Here is a 21,773-nt window from a genome sequence, read left to right as displayed (position 1 = left end):
GCTTATCAGGTGCCTCTCCCTGTTGATTGTGTTGACTTACAATATTCACCTTGATTCTCTGTGGGAAAAGGCGGACGATAAAGAACATAAACAAATGTGCGCATTTTACCTGTTGTATTTGAACAATCATTAACCTTTCCTCACTTCTCTTAAGCGTAATGAAGAAAATTGCTCAGTATATTGGAGAAGTTTTGGAAGACTCAAAAGATAAAGTACAGGAAAATTTGCTGGCAAGTGGAGGTAGGCCTTATAAAACCACTGTGTTCTTGAAATGTTGTGCCTGCTTGCTTATTTATTAGCATCCAGATTCCAATGAAAACAGATGGGATTAATTATGCCCAAATGTTTAGGAACTGTAGCTATTCTTGCTCTGGAAATAGCTTCTGTTGGCAGTTTCTTTCCCACTGGAATCAGGGCAGATTTTTCATTATTTGTCCTGGATGTAGGCAAAGAGGATGCGGTTTGATTTGTTCTTTGTTTCAAAACACTGTTTTACCATGCGTCCATATCTTTTTATTCGTGGCTCCCTGGCCCTATTCTTTAGTTTTTATACATAGTGTAAAAAAAGTATACATTTTATTTGTACTGCTTATTTCACACCTGGCAACTGGCAGCTTTTGCAGACAGAAAGGGAAATCGAACTGTGAGTTAAGTAGCCTATTAAGATACGCTACACAGAACTGCTGCAGTCAGTGGAAGTGTACAAAAAATGGGATATAAATTGCATCCAGTGTTCTGGTTTGGGTATGGGAGCTGTTTGCTTGTATCTCTTATTTCCATTTCATGTTTTTAAAGTAAGTAAGAAAAATGGAAATGGGATCTGATCTGATCTGATCCAGCAGAATGTGTGAGGTGCAGCCAGAACAGCTAGTTCATAGAACATTTTAAAAAGCTAAAATCCCATGTAGCTGTTTAGTGGGGAAAGTATAGTGGGACGAGATGCAGAATCCAGAACCTCGACCCATGCAACAAGGTTTCAGCATCAGTTGGACTAGATTTTCAGCTTCAGTTGAGCTAGATAATCCTGGAGATCCCTTCCAACTTTATGAGTCTATGATATGGCTGTTGGATTAAGGAGTGGAATTGGGTGCATGGAAATTGTTTGTATGTTTTTTCCATCTAGCAAGGAATGTGCATATTGGAAGGCTGCTTCCACATGCATAATAGTCCCCAAAATAGATCAAGGAGCTTCTTCCTTTGAAAAACAGCAAATTGGGGGGGGGGGGGGGGGGGTTGGCATAAATGCTGCTGTGTACTTGAATTGATCAGGAGCCTGACCCACAAGTTTAATTCACCTGGCATTAGTAGCATAGGTGAGACAGTGACTATGGGAACACAGAATTGAAGTCAGAATCTGGAAAAGTAGTGTATGGCAGAGGGCAAGTTGCAGACTAAGCTAAAAGCAGAGTAGAACTTGCTAAGCAGTTCTTTGAAGCAGGATTACAGAACTGGAGTTAAGTTTCCATGATTTTGTACACAGTTCCAAACCAATCAGAAGTCTAGGGTAGGAGCCAGTGTTCCCTCTGAGCTGCAGAGTCTTGTGAGCAAAAATTCTACTTTGTGAGCTGCTGGCATGAAAGTTGTGAGTTGCTGGCATTAAAGCTGTGAGCCGCTACATAAATTAGTGTGCTCTGAGGTCATCCTTCCTGAGCTAAGGGAAAAATGTGTGAGCTGGAGGCTAAAAATCTGTGAGCCAGCTCACGCTAACTCAGCTTAGAGGGAACACCGGTAGGAGCTGCTTGGAACCTGTCAAATGTCCAAGGAAACAGATGGATTTCTTTGTGCTTTTTCCAGAGGACATGGGTTCCAGCTCTGTGTTGGTTAGTTCCCTCACCTACCTTTTTATTTATTGAAATGCCACATGTGCGTATAGGCTAAACTAAGGAACAAAGTGAATTCTGTTCTTTGACATAAATCCCTTAAAGGTAATAACGGTTATATTGAAGCCAAATACCTTAATAATCAGTCACACTTACTGTGTTTCAGGAATGAAGAATAAAATGAAATTTCTAAAGAGTATGTGGAGCATGGGTGACTTGTGTTTTGCAAGCATGCTTTGATGTGTTTAATGATAGATTTGAGTCTGCGTCTGGTTGGAGGGGTACAGTGATCAGGTTACGACGGATTTCTGTAACAACCACCTCGTAGCTCGATCACCATCTCCCTGTGACCCAGATAACAGCAGGTTTTGTGTGGTTTGTTATTTCTTTTCCCTCCTCTCCTCCAAGTTTTTCAGCTCCTTTTAACCATTCTGCTGCATGCATAACAAAAAAGGACATGGGGACTACTGGATTGTGTGAAAGCTTGTTGGGTGCATCCATTTACTCTTGTGATCAGCTGCTGTGAATTTATATCACGTGATTTTTTAAAACTTGGTCTTAACAAAATAAATTTAGTCAATAGATTAACCACTCGGTATCTGACTTTCACAAACCAGATGGGGTGATAAAAGTACAGTTGTCACCAAAAATAGCAGTTGTATCACTACTTCCCACACACTCCATCTGCAACATCTAGTAGAAGTTGCCTCCTGTTGTGACATTGTTTCATGTTTCTCTGCTCCTGTCATTGTTTGCTTATGGCAGAGTGTTGGAGAAAGTGGAGCATTTTGACATGAGGTGAACTATACCGGATGCTACAGGGGAAGGGAAGAACTCAGAGGGCAGCTGATATTTATTGTCACGTGAAGTTTGGGGCTATAAAATCAACACAGGAACTGAAAAGGTTCATTCATATTCATTTGGTTTAAACCATCACCATTAACATTAGTAGTTTTGCCACTGATTTCTCTTCAACATCAAGGCCCAGCACACTCTAATGAGCACATGAAGCTCTTCTGCAAGTGCATTCATTTCAGTGGAGGCAGCAGCTCTATGCATGAAGAGGAATGTGTATATAGAAAACACATACTCTCTCTCTCTTCACTCCTTCCCCATTTATTCTCATGACAACCCTGTGAGGGAGATTATGTTGAGAGACTATGACTTATCCAAGATCTCCCAGCTCCTAAAGCAGCGCTCTAACTACTACACAGCATAGGCCTTCTGTGGAAATTAATGGACAGGGAAACTCCATATGTAAATTGGAACCACCCATCACCAATTATGGGGAGAGGTGGTTGTGAAAGTCCAAGGAAATGATTTAACTATTATGTGGAAAAACTTGGTATGACTTAACCTCTTATAAAAACAAGAGGCTCCATCGCATTTTACCTTATTAGCATTGATAATAATCAGATTTATCTGATTTTAGCAGAGCATTAAAACAAGCCAGATCTCTCACAAAGAATACATAGAAGACAGGAAGATTTATCTAGACATTAAGTGAAGCCAGCCGTTGACAAGACATTGTGGAAGATTTTATCAAATACCCAGTATCAGGTCAAGACTAAATCTGGTTTAATGGCCTTCCAACACCATGGTCTATTATGATGAATATTTTTTTTCACCTTGTTTTGTTCATATACCATGCAATCCTATGCAATGTAAACCCTTTGAAGTCAATACAGGATTTGCCATAAAAATCAATGAACCTCAGAGTACCAAATTTGTCCATAGTGGCCTCAGATACCTCATAGCTGTAACCAGTGTTCCCTCTAAGCTGAGTTGGTGTGAGCCAGCTCACAGTTTTTTAGCCTGTGCCTCACACATTTTTGTCTCAGCTCAGGAAGGCTAGCCCTAGAGCAAACTAATTTAAGTAGCAACCAAGTCGCTCAGTCACAACTTTAATGTCAATAGCTCATAATGTAGAATTTTGGTTCATAAGACTTCACAGCTTTGAGGGAACATTGGCTGTAACCTCTGAGTGGACAATGGGATTCTGGTCCATAAACTACCAGCCCTCTAATACTGTGAGAGACATGTTTAATTATGGATGCCAGCCTTCAGGTGGGAACTGGGGGAGTCCCTGGAATTACAGCTGATCTCCAGGCTACAGAGATCATTTCCCTGGAGTAAATGCAATTTTGGATGGTGGACTAAATGGCATTGTATCCTTCTGAGGTCTCTGTCCTCCCCGTGCTCCATCCCCAATCTCTAGGAGTTTCCCAACCTGGATCTGTCAACACTATGCCCCCTCATCCCGCAACTAGTGGCTGCAGGGGGCGGGGAGGGGGGACTTGCAACAATATGTTTAATCTGTCCATATTCCACACAGGAATGCAGGTTCCGGCTGGCTGGGCATCAGGGGGTGTGCCCTAATATGCAAATGAGTTCTTGCTGGGCTTTTTTCTATAAAAAAGTCCTGTACTGAAATAACTCCACTTATGATTTTGTTGTCAGTACTGCCCTGCACCCCACTTCAGGCATTCTTTTATATGAAAATTCAGGCAGCCCAAAGTTGATTTATTGCAACATATCTAATTTTAAAAAGGAATTCAAATACTCCATGGGTGAGATTTGTAATTCCACAGGCACCAGCCAATCACTGCTGTACACAGTCAGCTGGGCCCAAAGATTTGGTATGTTTGAAAGACTGGCAAATGCAGTCCCCTCTTTTTATGTAAATTTTGGTATGAAGTGTAGTTTGCTGCCTTTTGGCAAAGTAAGCAATCTTATACATATTTTATGTGACAGATATCAAGGTGGAGTCCTTTGGCTCCAGGGTTCTTTGCTCCTTGTTCACTGAATGTACGATAGACTTTCTGCACCCAGGAAATCCAAGACTGTAAAGTGACTCTTGGCTGGGGCTACAGAAACTAGGGAAAGAAATTCAGGTACCAAAAAGGGACCAAGTTTCATGTGATGAAAGGAGAGGCTGCTGAAACTGCATGCTGTATCTGTAGGAAAGAGACAGCTTTTTCACAAATGCAAGACTTATACACCTCATTTTTTAAAAATGAAGATAAATGGTCAAAAGGCAGTCTGTTACAGGCCTGTCATCTATAAATACTTAAATACTTATCTAGGGGTGCATTCAGACGTACCATTAGTGGCGACACAGCTCTGTCTCGCTGATGGATTAAATATGTTCATCCAGACATCCACATCTGGCAATAGAGCGTCATCCGGGCTTGCTGCGGATCAATGCCGCGTTAATTTGATAGCGCAGAAAGTCCGGCCCTTTTTGACAGAAGCAGCACACGATTGTTTTTTTCCTGTTTGGACAGCTCACGCGCGATACTGCCCCTTGGAAGGTTTACTGCCCCCCCCCCCTTTTAAAAAAAAAGTCCCAGCATACATGCGCATTGCCAGATCATCAGGGAATCTGAGGCGACGCTTCTGCTTCTCCGATCAACACAGGATCGGGGGGAGGACGTTATCCCACTATTCAGAACAGGGGGAAAAAATATTTTTTTTCAATGTGGAGGATTTCCAGATATCATTGTTGCTGCCAATTTCTAGGAAAGTAGTTCTTGGCAGTCCCCTGGTTTGAATAGGCATCGTTAATTCTGGAAACTTTCTACCCCTTCCCCCCCCCCCCCACATCTGAAGCAACGTTTGATTTCCCACCTTCAAACAGTTGGGCGCATGTTCAATGGACCCCCCCCCCCCCCAGGAATCACCATCTGATCGTGCATGCGCCAAGAAAAGAGCGTGATACTATTGGACGTCTGATCGCTCAACAACAGGATGAGTCTCATTCTTGGATACTTGTCTGATTGACCCTGCATCAAATCAATATTCAGCGGTTCAAATTTGAGCTCTACACACCTGCTTTTAATGTGACGTGTGACCGCACCCTAGGAATTCCTTTTCCTTTTTAACACATACATACCCACGTCATTGAACACTGCATTGCTACTTTACATTTAACGTTTATTAAATTTTTAAAAATTCAATAAACCCAACCATATGATGGATAGTTGTATAAGGATATATGCAAAGAGAAGTGCGAGGGCCTGGCAATAGAAGCCAAAATATAAAAAGATAGAAGAAGATGGTCGGTATACAGCTGCATTCTTTTCTCTGTTACGTAGGAAGAATGGCATTTACTTTACACTGCAATTCTAGAGAGAGTTATACCCTTCTAAGACCGCTAAAGAAGGGTTAGAAGGGTGCACCTCTCTTTTGAATGGCTTTGTTAGAGTTGCTGTGTTCTGGAAGGAGTCTGCTTCTGTTTTTTTAAGAACAGCTGAGAAGGAAGAATTGGAGAGTAGTTTCTCCCATAGCCAGCCACACATCTGTCCTTCTACAGAGCTGCTATGTGATTTTTTAAAAGAAAGCTCATTAGGCATTTCTGTACAAAATAGCTGAAGTGTTATGAAGGATTTAAACGACACATCTGTTTGAAGACAGTTTATTAAGCCACAGCTGTTCTGTGAAGAATCTGGTAGCATCACTGGTAGTTTTCATCCCAAGCAGCTCTTCCACCAGTACATGTTTGTGTGCAGGGCTGCTGACTGAATGTCACCACAGGGTCTCCAAAGATGGCTTCTGGGTTGCCCTCTAATCCAAATCAAATAACACACGAAAACAGATCTCATGACTTGCCCTGCTCCATGAACCTATAAGGCTGATCAGGAGACCTGGAGCTGTTTCCCTCTAGTTCCCCTCTAGGTGACTCTGGCAGTTTTTGATAACTTATACCAACAATCCATCATATTTTATAAATGATCAGTTCAGTTTATTATTAGTTTATTTCTTGATTGAATGAGCAACATGAAACAAAAGTCACTAAGAAAAATTCCAATATACAAAAACTATCACTAAAAACAGTAATCCATAAAATGAGAAAATGTGAGAATTGTACAAAAGAAAAGTAGCCCTTGAAAGTAAAGCTAGAAAAATGAAAATGTTACCCTCTCCTAAGATACCTGCAGTGTTGGGCATAGGTAGGCATCTTTGTGGAGAGAGTTTCAGTACTGAGGTAATACAAAGAAAAAGGTCTTGCTTAGAAGACCTTGCAGTTTTATGGCTCAGTACTTGCTGTTCAGAAAACAAGTACCGAGCATGGGAACTCATCAGATATGCTGGGCCTAACAAAACAGAATGTTTCTGTTTACAGATTTGGCTTACTGTCTAATTTTTCCTTCATCAATAATTCCGTTAAATGTTGTATTTGGCTTGTGATATTTTAATTCTCCAATAATAAATTTAGCTCTGGGTATGTCTAATTTTCTGTAATTAGGGGCCCAAACACAGATTCATGATGACATCAGTGGCAAAACTCCTTTGTATTTGTATCAGGGCTTTTTTTGAGGAGGAACACAGTTTTGAGCAGGAACACAGTTCCAGCTGGCTTGGTGTCAGGGGGTGTGGCCTAATACGCAAATTAATTTCTGCTGGGCCTTTTTTTTTTTAAAGGCCTTGTGTGGAATAATGGTGGTGTCAGGGGGTGTGGCCTAATATGCAAATGAGCATGCTGGGCTTTTTCTACCAACCCCCCCCCCTGATTTGTATTCATCATGACTGAAGCCTTAGGTAAGGATTAGATACTCAGTACCTTTGGATTGACTGTTCACGTTCGAAGCCAACATTGATTTGAGTGCCAAAGCAACTGTCTCAAGTTGTATCTACCTTGAAATACAGAGATGGGATCCTAGGTGGTGGTTTACACATATGGAGTGTGGCTTTTAGGAGGATTTGTGTGGATTGAGTCACAGGTTTGTCTGAATGGATCATCTATATGACTTGCTCAGATAATCAGATGAGCCTAAACCGGATTCAAACAATCCCATTCATGGGTGATTTTTCCCAATGGAAGCTTTTGTTCATGTATATTCCCTGCATGGGACTTATTCCAAAAGCCAGATATTGGGTGCAAGTTGTTATGTTGAATTGGATTTTGAGTGCAGAATAATATTAACTGAAGTTGTTACTATTTACTGAAATGCTTCTCTAATTCATTTATTTATATAATTTCAGTTGACCTAGTTAGTTATCTCACAAGGTTTGAGTGGGACATGGCTAAATATCCCATAAAACAGCCACTGAAGAACATTTCAGAAGTATTAGCAAAGGTAATACAATATTTCTTTCTCATGGAAAAGCACCCTAAAATATGTTTTTATATTGGAGTCTATTACTTCAGACCAGGGGTGGCCAAACTGTGGCTCTTTCACACATATTGTATGGCTCTCAAAGTTGCCACTGCCCTGTTGGCTGACTTGGAAAAGGCATTTAAAGTTGCTTTTTTTCCACCTCCCCCTCTCCCTCCCTCCCTCACCTACCTACCTACCTTCCTTCCATCCAACATCTGTTCACATCTTGCAGTTGATGTCTATTCTGATGTCTTCTCATTTGATGTCTATTCTGTGTGGCTCTTACATTAAGCAAGTTTGCCAATCCCTGCTTCAGACCAACATGGCTGCCCACCTGGATATGTTCTCATGGTTAATAATGAAACACAAGACCGCTCTTTTTAAAGTCAGTGAGAGTTTTGTGAATTACTTTAGTGGAAGGAAATCCAAGTACCATATTTGTATTTAGAGGCTTTAAATTTCCTGATAAAATAAGCTAACATGCTACAGCAGGAAATGCAATAACCTTAGCTGTAAAGCAATGGCCTATTTCACACTGGTGAATGCAAGCATAAGGGGGGGGGCAGGAATCTCACCTCCCTTTCCCTCCATGTACTTTTTTCCACAGGCAGGGAAAGATATATTTGGATGTAACATCTCTCAGATCAAATTATAGCTCAGTGTCAATCCTCATTGTGCAAATGATGGTTTCTGTATCTCTATTCCACCTACTTCATTTAGTTGTGCTTGTAACACACTTACAAAGATTTTGTATACATATTGCTAATAATAAGATCTCTTTTTTTCAAAATGGCTGTTCTGTGCCTTCTCTGTTTTTCTATCTCTCTGCCTGTCTCTTCAACCATGGGTAGTTGGCAAGCACCATTTTACCACATATATGCTCTTGACATGTGCTGTAATTTATCTTACTGCTTGTTGAGCTGGTGCTGATAAGCTATCAAAGAGTAAGAAGTGCACTGCAACATAGTCTCTAAGGAAGAGAGCCGTATCTGCAATTACCATCAACCAAAAGAGTCACACAGGGCTGGCCCTGGACTGTCTGGCACCCTAGGCAAGGCTAACTTCTGGTGCTTCCGCCCCCCTCCCCGCACTGATGACATCACAGAATCACATGGGAGGCTGGTGCCCTAGGGCCTAGGCAATTGCCTAGTTTGCCTATTGGCAGGGCTGGCCCTGGAGTCACATTTACTTCCATTGCCTGCACCTTGGAGAGATTATAAGAGAGCCATGACAAGATTTTATTTGTGTTTATTTGTAAAGACAATAGGATCTCAGTGGGGCTCCCATTCAGACTGGGGTTGGGGAGGTGAACCTAAAGTAGATCTTTAGGGGTCTCTACCAGTGTCCTTACAAGGGCTTTTTTTCTGGAAAAAGAGGTGCCGGAACTCTCAAAAGGGAAATGAAGGAGAAACACATGGGTGCCTGTCATGAACTTTTAAACACTTTTTGAGAATTTTGTTTCCACAAAGAGCATCTAGAACTTTGTTCCACTGCATTCCCCCAGAAAAAAAAGCCTTGGTTCTTACACAGATGTACTGAAAAATAAACTCAAGCAAGAACAAGGATGGAATTTCAAATGTCTCTCTTCTAAAACATAGCAGTCATCTATGATCCTGTAGCATTTAAAGGAAAGCATGTTTGACCAAACCTGCACAACCAGTGTCTAATTCTAGTATCTAAGCAGTAAAATCCGCATTCATTAAAGTTTTTTGTATTTGTGGTACTGTATAAAACTTCTAGATAAGCAACATATAGACTTGATATTTCTGAGCTGGATTCTGTCCTTTTTATATTTAGCAAATGACACAAATAGAAACAGACTTGAAAACCCGAGCAGCTGTGTACAACAACATTAAGGGAAACCTCCAGAATCTGGAAAGAAAAACAGCGTAAGTATATAGATGTGCCACCACATACTGCATGATGACAGTGAATACAGCTGCAAGAATATCACTTTACAAATGAGTACGTGGGGCCTGGTTAGTGGCTCTAATGGCAGAAGAGCAGAATGTGATGTTAGAAGAACAGAACATAATTTAAAGCTAAACAGATACACAGAATTTTCTAGACAGGGCTTAAATAAAAATGTCTGTTGCACAGCAATTTTTGAAGAGTGACAAAACTCCTTTGAATTTGTATTAATCGTGACTGAAGCCTTAGGTAAGGATTAGATTCTCAGTACCTTTGGATTGGCTGTTCAGGTTTGAAACCAACATTGATTTCAGTGTGAAGGTAACATAAAATCAGTGGTAGAATTAGAAGCAGACTGCATATGATGGTACGGACCCCCTTTCAGGTATCCAGCCATATAACTGAGCTGCCAAAGCCCCACGCCATCCAGATATTTACTGGACTCACAACACCAAGGAATTATTCTGTTAATAGTTTCTATTTTTATCTTTTCTCAGGGGAAATCTCTTGACCCGTACTTTAACTGACATAGTGAACAAAGAAGACTTCGTTTTGAATTCTGAATATCTCATCACTCTGCTTGTTGTAGTTTCCAAGTGAGAAACTTCGATCCTCATGAAGATGGAGTTAAACATATTTATTTATTTAAAATATTTATTAGTCACCTTCCTACCTTACAGGACCTCAAGGCAGTTTGATAATAATACTCAGCATTTATGTATTGATTTATTCAGAGTTCTTCACTTACACCTCAACAACTCTGGAAGAAAGGTCATGGCTATTACATATTGTAGGCAGGGGCCCAAAGTCGAAGAATGGTGCCTTATAGGCCATTTGTTGTGCCAACCTAAGCAGAGTTATACCCTTCTAAGACTATTGACTTCAGTGGATTTTGAAGGGTATAACTGCTTAGAATGACATTAATAGAGATGTTATGGCAGAAGCAGAGTTCAACAGAGGAATTAAAAGCAAATCCATTCAGAAGCAAGTCCGATTTTATTCTGTGTGTCTTCCTCCCAGGAAAGCATTCTTAGGATTGCAGCCTAAACCATGGATTTCCTGAAACATAGCTCAGTCCTAGTCAATATAAACAGCAGTGCCAGTTCCCAAAATTTGTATATGCATGTTTAGTAAGAAATTGACCTAAACTGAAGAACTGGGATTTAAATTTAAATCTTGTTGCTTTAGTAATATCAAGGGTTTTGATAATGTTTCTCTCATTCAATATATTAAAAAGGCTATCCTCACAAAATAAGATCTTTTCTCTACCTTTGTTCTTTGTTGCATCAGGTCAAGTTATACACAATGGCAAAAAACATATGAATCCCTCTCTGATATGGTGGTTCCTCGCTCTACAAAGTAAGTGAGAGTTCTGATGAATTCCGTTGTAGGCATCATTCCTGCTATTTACAATCAATTACCATACCCACTCTCTCTCATTTACCTCCCTGAAGCAGACAGAGTCAATGAGAAATTCAAGGGCATTGAAGTACTCTGGTAGCAAAATAGATTGGCTAGAGATTATAAGATTTGAAGTCAGATCAATCCTGTTCCGGAGCAAGGCACAAGAAATTTAGAATTCCCCTGCTCCTTTCTGCATGATTGGAAGTTTCCCATCTTGGCTGGTTCCATGACTACCACGAAATAAGATAAGTAGAAAGATGCACAGGAAGTAAAGATGCATTGAGAAGAAGCTCAGTTAGGTGAGGGAGTGACTCCATACATTGGGGAGCAGGACTGCTGTACTCGTGATAGTTGGGTAGAAGAGGGAATCTGATCACAGCACCTGTTGAAACACAACTAAGGACTCGGGTGCCTTGTACTCTCCTTCGAGTTTAGAGTTTGAGACCCTTTAATGGCATAATAAAATAATAAATAAAAATACAAACAGGATCTAAAATGAAAGAAACAAGACACTGTCACGGAAGAAAAAAATACTAAAACCAGAATTAATCAAATACTCATTGCCTTTTCCTAGATATAGAGTAACTTATACAGTACAATACTCTGCTTGCTTTGGTAGTGATGTGAGGGACAACAGAGGAAAAACTGAAATGCAGATGTATTTAGTACAGGTAATTTAGAATTAACACCTTTTGAGAATTGCCTGCAGCCTTTGAAATGCTTGGAATCTAATTGACCTGACAGTTGAAGCTTTGGTGCAAGACTAAAACAGACACAGCGCAACATTTAAAGGAAAGCAGTTGCTAAAAGAAAGTGCTGCAGCCCTCTTACAATCACATCAGATGGCTTATGCATGTGTACCCAGCCCCTTGCTCTGGCTATATCCCCATATTATCCCCGCTTGAGACAATGGATTTTTTGACTCAGTCAGGAATCTGCAACACTCCCTTCCCATTGTGCCTCCGTTCTGTACTAGGGTGGCTGGGGGCACAGAAGATCAGGGTAGAGGGGTCATCAGGCATGGAGAAAAGTGTTCTGTCCCTTTAATAGAGGCTGAATTCATGACAATGGGCAGTTGAAGCTTTTCAAGGAATGGAGGAAAGCGGCATCCTATCAAGCCTCTTTTAGAGGGTGAGGACCTGTCAGTGTTCTCTCTAAGGTGCAGAGTCTTGTGAGCAAAAATTCTACTTTGTGAGCTACTGGCATTAATGTTGTGAGCTACTGCATAAATTAGTGTGCTCTGGAATAATCCTGCCTGAGCTAAGACAAAAATGTGTGAGCTGGAGGCTAAAAATCTGTGAGCTAGCTCATGCTAACTTAGCTTAGAGGGAACACTGGTACCTGTCGAAAATGGCCTTTCTGCAGTTGCAATGTATTTTTTGTTAATTAAAAAACAACACAATGCTACTCTGGGAAGTTTTAAACTTTTGAACCCTCCTGAAGCATTTTTTAAAATTATTTGGGAAACTGGAAAAAGCAGCACATGCCAGCATGCATCACAGTAATGTGCCCTAAATAAAAAATGCCAAAAGAGGTAAGCTGGTCAAGCACCTCCCAAGTCCCCTCAGTGTTCTGTATTTTACCCCTACAGGATGATTGCTGAAGATGGAGAGGGAGGACTCTTCACTGTGACTCTGTTTCGAAAAGTGATGGAGGACTTCAAAGCCAAAGCAAGAGAAAACAGGTACTGTCCATTAGTCTGCCATAAGGGGAGGAGGAATGCTTCAAGATATCCCTTCTTATCTTGTTGAACAAAAGCCATCCATACACCTAATGCCATGATTCATTCATGCTACACTTCCATGTTAAATTGTTTTTGAACCCATTTAAGAGTAGTTTCACACAAGACTTTATTTGTGCATTATGTGCAAATGTGGCTAATATGATCAGAAAGAAGAGAGCCATAAATCAAATGGAACCAGTATAAATCTTCTATTCAGGTTGCTTTCTAGGGAAAATACATTTAAGATCACGCTTCGACACTATGGCTTCTAGTCAAGAAACAATGTGAGCTGCAGATCTGTGAGGGGCTAAGGCTATTTAAGAAAGAATTCTTAGCACTTTCCAAAGTACTGGATACTTTGGAATGGGATGGAGACCCACAATAGTAAAGTTGGTTTTGAGTTTCTCAATTTCGTAGCATGGAGGATATGTTCTAAGACTAGTATGGGACTAATACTGCCATTGGTCCCAGACCAGTTAAAATGGAGTTTGTGGAACAAACTGCAGTTGGCTTGATAAACTGTCACTGCTTACTTTAGTTGGAGCTATACTAACATGAATGACTATTACTTCCTCCCTGGCTTTTAATTTATGCCACTTTTAGCATTACACAGGTAAAAATGCCAAGGCAGGCAAGATAATTTTATATGTGCATGTTTAATAAGGTACAGATGCTGAATGCCGGTTATTTGTTTATTTGTTTTAAGGTTCATAGTGCGGGAATTCTATTTTGATGAGAAAGAACTGAAATGTGAAAGGGAAGAAATGATGAAGTTAGCTTCTGATAAGAAACAACAGTATGTGAGTACACATCAAATTGACTGCCCTTTCCTAATGCTCACTGGGGAATCTGCTTTCATATATCACCTAGGTGGTAAGTGGGTTAGAAAATTGTCTTCCTAATAAGAGAGGAAATAAGTACACGGTCTCTTAAATAACTTATAATAGCCAGGACACTCTAATACCCCAAAGGCTTTCCGGTATTGTATTTCAGTACAGTAACTGTGCTGTTTTCACTGTTGCCTTTCCCTACAGTAGTGCTTTTTATTTTTGTTAACAGGAGTACTGCAGTATGCGTTTTAAAGGTCAATGTTTTATTATTTCCCCCCCTTCTATTGTATTGATGGTGAGCTTGAGGACTGTAACTGTAAATATTGCAAACAAACATCACAGACATCTGCTGGCTAGTTACATGTGACGTTGTCTTAAATTCTAGCTGCCTAGCTCTTGAAACATTCTTTTGAAAAGATGCATCCAGTGATAGAGGACATAAAATTAAGCAGTTAATATGAAATTAAGCAGTAAATATGGAATTCACTGTGGTATATGCTCTTTGAGTAAACAGTTTTTTGGGGGGAGAGATGGTGTTTTTGGTTTCTCAGCTTCCTCTCAAATGCAAATGTGGTCTTCCACCTGTGCGGAATGCTGCTCTGGATGACCAAAACACGTTATCAGCACACTTTGTGCAACACTTCTTAACCTCACTTACCTCATCCATCCACTTTTGTTGCATTCTCATTACTGAAAGAGTTATACCCAAGTTGAACAGACAAGAATGGACATTTAAAGTGCTCTTACTGAGTTGGATCTAGAAGTACATTTCTGGTGGAAAGGGGTGCATTTTTTGCCATTTCCGACTTCCATTGCACACCTCCGGCTCTCACCCCTCAAGCCATTCTTCCCTTTTGGAGTAACATTTTTGGGAGTAACATTTTTTGGGAGTATTTCAGGCTGAAGCAGGATTCGAGAGGTTAGAAAATCCTCTTCCATCGTCAGACATCCCTGCTATCACTGGACATTATCACTGTGTCCAGTGCATTCAGTCCCATGGCGCAGAGTGTTAAAGTTGCAGTACTGCAGTCCTAAGCTCTGCTCACGACCTGAGTTTGATCCCAGCGGAAGCTGGTTTCAGGTAGCCGGCTCAGGTTGACTCAGCCTTCCATCCTTCCGAGGTCAGTAAAATGAGTACCCAGCTTGCTGAGGGGGAAAGCGTTGATGACTGGGGAAGACAATGGTAAACCATCCCGTAAAAAGTCTGCCGTGAAAACATTGTGAAAGCAATGTCACCCCAGAGTTGGAAATGACTGGTGCTTGCACAGGGGACCTTTCCTTTTTCCAGTGCGTTGCCTGATTCAGGAACTAGTGCTTGCAAATATGGACTTGAGTTTCAGTGCATTGATTCTGCTTAGCTGTGTGAACCAGTGGTTTTTAGCAGTGAAAGCTTGCATGGTGTAGTGTTTGGACTAGGAACTGGGTGACCTTGGACCAGTCACCTACTCTTAGTCTAACTTACCTCACAGGGTTGTTGTGAGGATGAAACAGAGAAGAATGATGTAAGGTGCTTTGGGTTCTCATTGAAGAGCAAGGCAGGATCGAACTGAAATAAATCATTTTTGACCAATGGCACAGTTCCTCCCTTAAGCTGTTGTGTGTACTTTTAAAAGACATATTTAAAATTATACTTTATAGTAGTTCATGTGGGCAGGGTATTGTTCTATGTGACCAGAGACCATCCAACACATTTGAGTGCCTGATAAACCAACCAAATGGCACTCATGTCACCTCAAATCCAACCCCCAATAGGATAGGTCTGTCAGCACTGAAAACTAGCTAGTGTGAACACAGTGGGGGTGATGGTTTATTGTATGGAAAGCTTGTCTCCCAATTCACGGGTTTACTGTCTCTGAATGTGGCGGTTCCTTTTAGTCACTGTCACTGATAGACTCATGGAAGAAAGGCCTATTCCAGTTTGATGTAATAGTTAAGAATGATGGACTCTAATCTGGAGAACTAGGTTTGATTCCCGATTCCTCTACATAAAGCCAGCTGAGTGACTTTGGGTTCGTCAACGTCCCCTCAGAGCTCTCTCAGCCCCACCTACTTCACAAAGGTGCCTGTTGCGAAGAGAGGAATGGAAGGTGATTGTCAGCCGCTCCAAGACTCCTTCCAGCAGTGAAAGGCGGGGTTTAAACCCAACCCTTCTTCCTCCCCTTAAAGCTGTTTCTGCCTGTGGCCATCGCTACATTACTTGGAAACTATTCCACATTTCAGTCACTTTGTATAAAGAAATATTTTGTTAGACCCCATGACAGGCTGCTTGCTTCTGTTCACCCTGATAATAGAGTGAGGACCACTAAGTCGCATTCTGTCAACTTGGGCCTTTTCTCTGCTGTGAGGGGCAAACAACATGAGAACTCATTTCCTCTTTAGTTCTGCCAGGAGGCATAGCCCCTGCCCCCAGCGTGCCACTTTCATCATCTGCGAAGTGCTTGGGTAGTTTTAAAACCAGATACCCTGACAGCTGAATGAGATCTCCGTGTTCAGAAGCAATATGAATGCCAGTTGCTGGGGCTATTAGCACCATGGGTTAACTCTCTGTAGTGCTTCAAGGCATATAGTCAGTCACTGTGGGCAACAGGATGATGGGCCACAGATCTGAATTAGGAGGGGACAGCTAATAAATGCAAGTATAACTTTCCTACCTCAGGGTCCCCTGTTGCGGTGGTTGAAGGTTAACTTCAGTGAAGCATTCGTGGCTTGGATTCATATAAAGGCTCTCAGAGTTTTCACGGAATCTGTCCTCAGGTAAGCATGGCAATGTATGAGGGATAACTTTTCTTACAACAATGGTATGCAAAGGTAAGCAATGCTGATCTTAAAAGGATTTCATTATCCATTTAACTCCTCTCTCCAAATTAACAGGATTTCAGTGTGCTTGCTGAATCATGCCCAAGGTGCTATAACAACATCACAAACTAATAATAATAAGGAAACTCACTGTAGTCAAGATGTGATGTTCGTTAAGGGTTAAGCTGCAATTGCTGATGTTTAGACTGTACAAGTATCCTTCAACACTGCAAGGTTTGATCCTTCCAGTGGCTGCTCATTACTCCAGCACAAGATTCCTGCTGTTGATACAACATATATTTGCATCCCCACAAGAGGATGTTGTGTCAACAGGAGGCACCATGTACTAGAGTAGGGTTTCCCAAACTTTTCCCTCCTGTGGTCCGGTTATTTTTACACTTCTCCTTCGTGGCCCACTAAAATTTGGGGGTGGAGCCAGGAAATGATGTACAAACATGCTTAAAACTCTTGCAGTATTTTGTTTAGGAAAGGCAGGAGAATAGTGGGATTTTGCAATGCAATTTTAAAAATAAAACAGAAAAAGCACAAGGATCACACAGCAGAAAACTAAAAATATAAAATGCTCTCAGCCTGGGAAAACATGAAATGACAGGAAGGAAGGAGAGAGAGGGGGGAAGGAAGGTAGGAAGGAAGGAAGGAAGGAAGGAAGGAGAGAGAAAGAAAGACAGTCAGAAAGAAAGAAGGGAGGAAGGAAAGAGAGACAGGGAGAAAGAGAGAGAGAGAAAGTCAGAAAGAAAGAGAGAGACAGGGGGAAAGAATGACAGAGAAAGCCAGAAAGAAAGAAAGACAGCCAGAAAGAAAGAAAGGAGAGAGACAGGGGGAAAGAATGACAGAGAGAGAAAGACAGCCAGAAAGAAAGAAAGAGAGAGAAAAAGAGAAAGACAGGAGAAAAGATTGGCTGAAAGAAAGAGGGGGGTGTGTGTGGAAAATAAAGCAAATAGGGTTGCCTTCCAGCTCCCTTCCGGACATTGAAATTGACCTGGGGTGGGGAAGGGAGGGAGGAGGGGGGCAAACTAGGCATTTGCCTCCCCCCCCCCGGTGTGGTGCCTAGTTTGCCCGCCTCCTCCTCCCTCCCTTCCCCACCCCAGGTTAATTTCAATGTCTGGAAGGGAGCAGCTCAACAACGCCCCCCCCCCTCAATCACCTAATCCTTGGGGAAAACTGCTGAGCTCACTCAGCCTGGGCAGGCCAGCAGCAGGAACCAGCCCCGTCCTGAAAGGGCAGAGGGACACTGCGAGGGGGCTCAGGAAGCTTCGGCAGGGCCGGGCTGATTTGAATCACGCTGAAGGAAGTGAGGGAGGGGCGAAACTCCTCCTCCTCCAGCCTGCTTTTCCAACAACCTCAAAGTGGGTAGAGCCTCTGAGCTTCCTCTGATCGCACGAGTGGAGGAGGGGGGATGGAGCGCAACGCTGGGGAAAGGAAGGGAGGGGACAGGCGGTGGCGGCAGCCGAGCCTCGTCATGCTGGGGGGGGGGGCGTGTGACTGAGCGGCTTGTTGCTGTGCTGCGAGGACGGGGGGTGGTGGCAGCGGGGGGGGGGGGTGGTATCAGAGGGCAGGGAGTGGTGGCCCAGTTGCAAACAGGCCCCGGACCGGTCCCTGACCCGGGGTTTGGGAACCCCTGTACTAGAGGAATGTACGGGAGCTAGTGGAGCAGAATAATAGGGCTCTAATCAATAGCCAGTGTTGACAAGTGAAATATTTTATGCAGAAATAGTTGAAACTGCTCTTTCTGTAAACTGTCTTGGAAGATTGTTAGTTCAAAATGCAATGACCAGGTTGCTGCTAGGGGTCAGATATAGGGATCATCTCATCCCTGGGCTGCAAGATCCTCAAAGGCTGCCTAGTTGTTTCTAGCACAATTCAGAGTATTAGTGCTTGCCTTTTAAAATTCCTTAGGCCTAGGTAGGGGTAGCCAAACTCGCATAACATAAGAACCACATCAAATAAACATCAGATGTTTGAGAGCCGCAAGACAGGAAAGAAGGAAAGCAAATAGATGGGAGGGTGGTGGTGGAGGTGGAAAGAAAGCAGCTTTTAACTTCAAGCTGCCAGCAAACTTGGAGAAGTGATGTAAAGAGAGAAATGCCTTCTGCAAGTCAGCCGATGAGGCGGTAGGGGCTTTGAGAGCCGCCCAGTGTGTAACAGCTACATGTGGCTCCTGAGCCAGTTTGGCCACCCCTGGCCTAGGTCCAGAGTTTCTGAAGGTTCTCTTGTACTGTCCAGCTAACTTTTAAAGATTCTGTTCTGGGCTCCCACCAGCAGGGGTATGGCAGGAGGAACCAGAGACAGGGCCTTCTTGGCTGTGGCACCCCATCAGTTGAATGCCCTCTCCCCCCACCTCCATGGGTCTTATCACGTTGCTGTTTAGGTAGTAAGCTAAGACATTGCTGTTTGCCATGTGTTTAGTTGTTATGGAGTTTATGGATTGATGTTTTTATGTTGCCTTATGCTGCTAACGTATGGTTGGTACTGGCTTTCTGTTTTGTCTACAGTAGGGCTTTATAGAGTTGCTCTTTAAACTTTTTAATTTTTACCTTTTATTGTTAACCACCTTTGAACAGATCATTACAGTGGCCACATACCTATTTTCCAAATAAAGTGTTTTCTATCAAATCCTGTACTAGCTGACAGCTTACCCCATAACTTTATTTCAAAAGGTACGGACTTCCAGTGAATTTCCAGACGATGTTACTGCAGCCCAGTAAGAGATCAGCAAAGAGGTTACGAGATGTCCTTAATGCAGTCTTCAAACATCTGGATGAAGTAGCAGCAGCTAGTATAATGGATGTAAGCATTGGCTGTTACCCAAAGGATGCAGTTTCCATTTAAATCAAACAAATGTACAAAATCAAAGACACTACTATGTATTTCCTGGTCTCAGCTTCCTACATCCTTGTTAAGTTTGAGAACTCTCATTACCTGCATTGTAAGCTGCAAAACCAATTATTTGCTGGCAGAAAATATACAAGTAGCTGGGCAGGAGAAAAGCAAATTGAAAGTGGTTTGGGTGGCTTACAGGACCCCCCCCCCCTCATCAGTAGGTCTCACCACTTAAAGATGCTGGTTAGTAGAAAGACATCCGTTCATTTCTCCAGTGTTCTCACCATAAGGCAGATAAGATCACTATTGCTCCGAACTTCTACTCACTACCAGATTTACTCTTTTGCCTATCCTATTCTTGCCTGGGTCAGGTGTTGTATACCTAGTAATAGACCAGGTTCTTCCCAGCCTTTACTGGCCCCTTTCAGACTGAATCCCTGCTGAGAGAACCTTTACTAAGGTGCCTCACAGTTTTACTCTTTTCATTTCAACCTGACCCGTAAAGTCTATTTGGCTGTAGCATCTGCCTGAGGGAACAATGAAAACTCCTACCTCACAGTTGTGCACCATGTCTCATTAAGGTCACCCCATCATACAATTTTCATGACATCAAAGCTTAAAAAGACCTTTCCATACATATCCATTGTATGTCATGTACCTTTAAAAGGATCCTGGCTTGTCCAGATCTTTATGTGCTGAAGTATTACCTGAGCAGATGATTTCTCTAGATTTGCAGCAGTGACTTTATAAATCACAGACTTTGCAATGTTTCAAGAGGAACCCTCACAACACATTGAGTTTCCCAAAGGCTGTCTGTGCCTTTGAATAAGATTAACGGTTCCTGTTCTGAGGGCATATGATGCAGCAACCTTGCTGAGCTTAAGCAGGTTGGGCTAAGACCAGCATTTGAATGAGAGACTGGGCAGGAAGCCATTTTTAAGTTCTGTGAAATAACAGATTATGAAGTGACAGAAACCCATCTACTTCCCAGTTCCCTGTACTTTGTATTGTCTGTTCAACCTTCGTCTCATAGTGGGTGCATTCTGCAAAGTATGCTCTGCAACATCCCATTCTAGCAGTTAATTGGGGCAGGAGAGAAGAATGGGTCTGTGGAAGAATAACCCTTTCACAAGGAACATTTCTGCACAGCCTGTGGTAACCTATCTTCCCATCACCATTTGGTACAATACAGTAGTTAGATCACACAATAAAACATCTCACATACATATCAATGTTTATTACTTATACAGTTTATGTGACTGTTTTCTTTCCAGGCTTCTATGGACATTCCTGGCTTACAACTGAGCAATCAAGAATACTATCCTTATGTCTATTTCAAGATAGACCTCAGCCTTTTGGACTGCAGCTAAGAGAAGAATGACATATAAAGGCTTGTATATACTGTACTGGGTTATCAGAACGACCAAGTTAATGTGTATGTATCTCCACTCCAAGCTGTCTTTTTAATATAAGGGGGTTGTTTTGACAGGGGTATGGTCTTTTCCTAAATAACTGGACACAAGTTTTCATTATTGTTCCCAGGCTTGTCCTATTCCAAGTGTTAAGGCTCAAAAAGCCATTTCTGATCATATTAGAAAATGTGCTTCGTAAGGCAAAGGTATTACAGTTGTATTTATTTATTTTTTGTCTTTTGTAAATTACAAAAAAAAAATTCTCTATCATGATTTTAAATAAAATAAGATGCTATCCTGTTAAAGAGTCAACTATTCTTTTAGGTCACTGGATCGATCTATGACTGTTTGATATACAAATTAAATCAAAAACCATGCAACTTTTGCGTTAGGTATTGTTACATACAAATTTGGAATTTAATCTCTTAAGGGGAATCTATGAAATGCTAGCCCCTATTGTGACAGTGGAATATCTGTGAATGATTTTCATTTGACCCTCCCCCCCCTTAGAGGTAAACAGCCACCAACCCAAATTCAGGGTGTGCTTAGCCCACACATCATTTTCATTGTTCCCACTGCACCCTCCTTTGTTTGTCATAGTTTATTTAGAGCTTTATACCTTGCCCCTGCCTGCGGGATGTAACACTGAGATGACCTCCCCGCCCCCCCCCCCCCCAAAAAAAAAGTATTGGGAAGGATTAATAACCTATTCCACAGCTACAAATCTTGCTGTACATGGGACATGGCTGCCACTTAGTGGTTAAAGAAGCACAGAGCATTACCTCAATATCCTGTTGTTACATTTAATCTGAACAGAAATCCAGCACAAAATTTGGGGTAGAACTGACAAAAATGAAACTGCTCATTCCCTCAGTAAGGGAATTCTGTGTCTGATGAAACAGTTAATAATGAAATTCCTGCACAATGTGGCAATG

At 41.9% G+C, this 21,773-nt stretch overlaps 1 protein-coding gene across 3 annotated transcripts in view; it reads left to right on the top strand.

The window, feature by feature from the left end:
* Positions 1 to 21,143, top strand: part of ATP6V1C2 (ATPase H+ transporting V1 subunit C2) — a 34,439-nt gene extending 13,296 nt beyond the window's left edge. For 2 of the 3 annotated variants that reach the window (XM_060233904.1, XM_060233913.1), the window contains exons 4-14: positions 155 to 240; positions 1,987 to 2,016; positions 7,806 to 7,900; positions 9,719 to 9,810; positions 10,330 to 10,428; positions 11,123 to 11,191; positions 12,828 to 12,920; positions 13,666 to 13,759; positions 16,446 to 16,543; positions 19,264 to 19,393; positions 20,701 to 21,143. In XM_060233904.1, coding sequence (XP_060089887.1) covers positions 155 to 240; positions 1,987 to 2,016; positions 7,806 to 7,900; positions 9,719 to 9,810; positions 10,330 to 10,428; positions 11,123 to 11,191; positions 12,828 to 12,920; positions 13,666 to 13,759; positions 16,446 to 16,543; positions 19,264 to 19,393; positions 20,701 to 20,796 — 982 coding nt within the window. In that variant the 3' untranslated portion in view covers positions 20,797 to 21,143. The remainder of the gene's footprint in view (positions 1 to 154; positions 241 to 1,986; positions 2,017 to 7,805; positions 7,901 to 9,718; positions 9,811 to 10,329; positions 10,429 to 11,122; positions 11,192 to 12,827; positions 12,921 to 13,665; positions 13,760 to 16,445; positions 16,544 to 19,263; positions 19,394 to 20,700) is intronic. The other variant, XM_060233920.1, reaches the window with a different exon arrangement.
* The last annotated feature ends 630 nt before the right edge of the window (positions 21,144 to 21,773 follow it).

The sequence above is a fragment of the Heteronotia binoei genome, chromosome 1, assembly GCF_032191835.1.
Source record: "Heteronotia binoei isolate CCM8104 ecotype False Entrance Well chromosome 1, APGP_CSIRO_Hbin_v1, whole genome shotgun sequence".
Classification (NCBI taxonomy): domain Eukaryota; kingdom Metazoa; phylum Chordata; class Lepidosauria; order Squamata; family Gekkonidae; genus Heteronotia; species Heteronotia binoei.
Note: the sequence above shows the minus strand (reverse complement) of the source record. Positions and strands in the feature narration are given on the sequence as shown.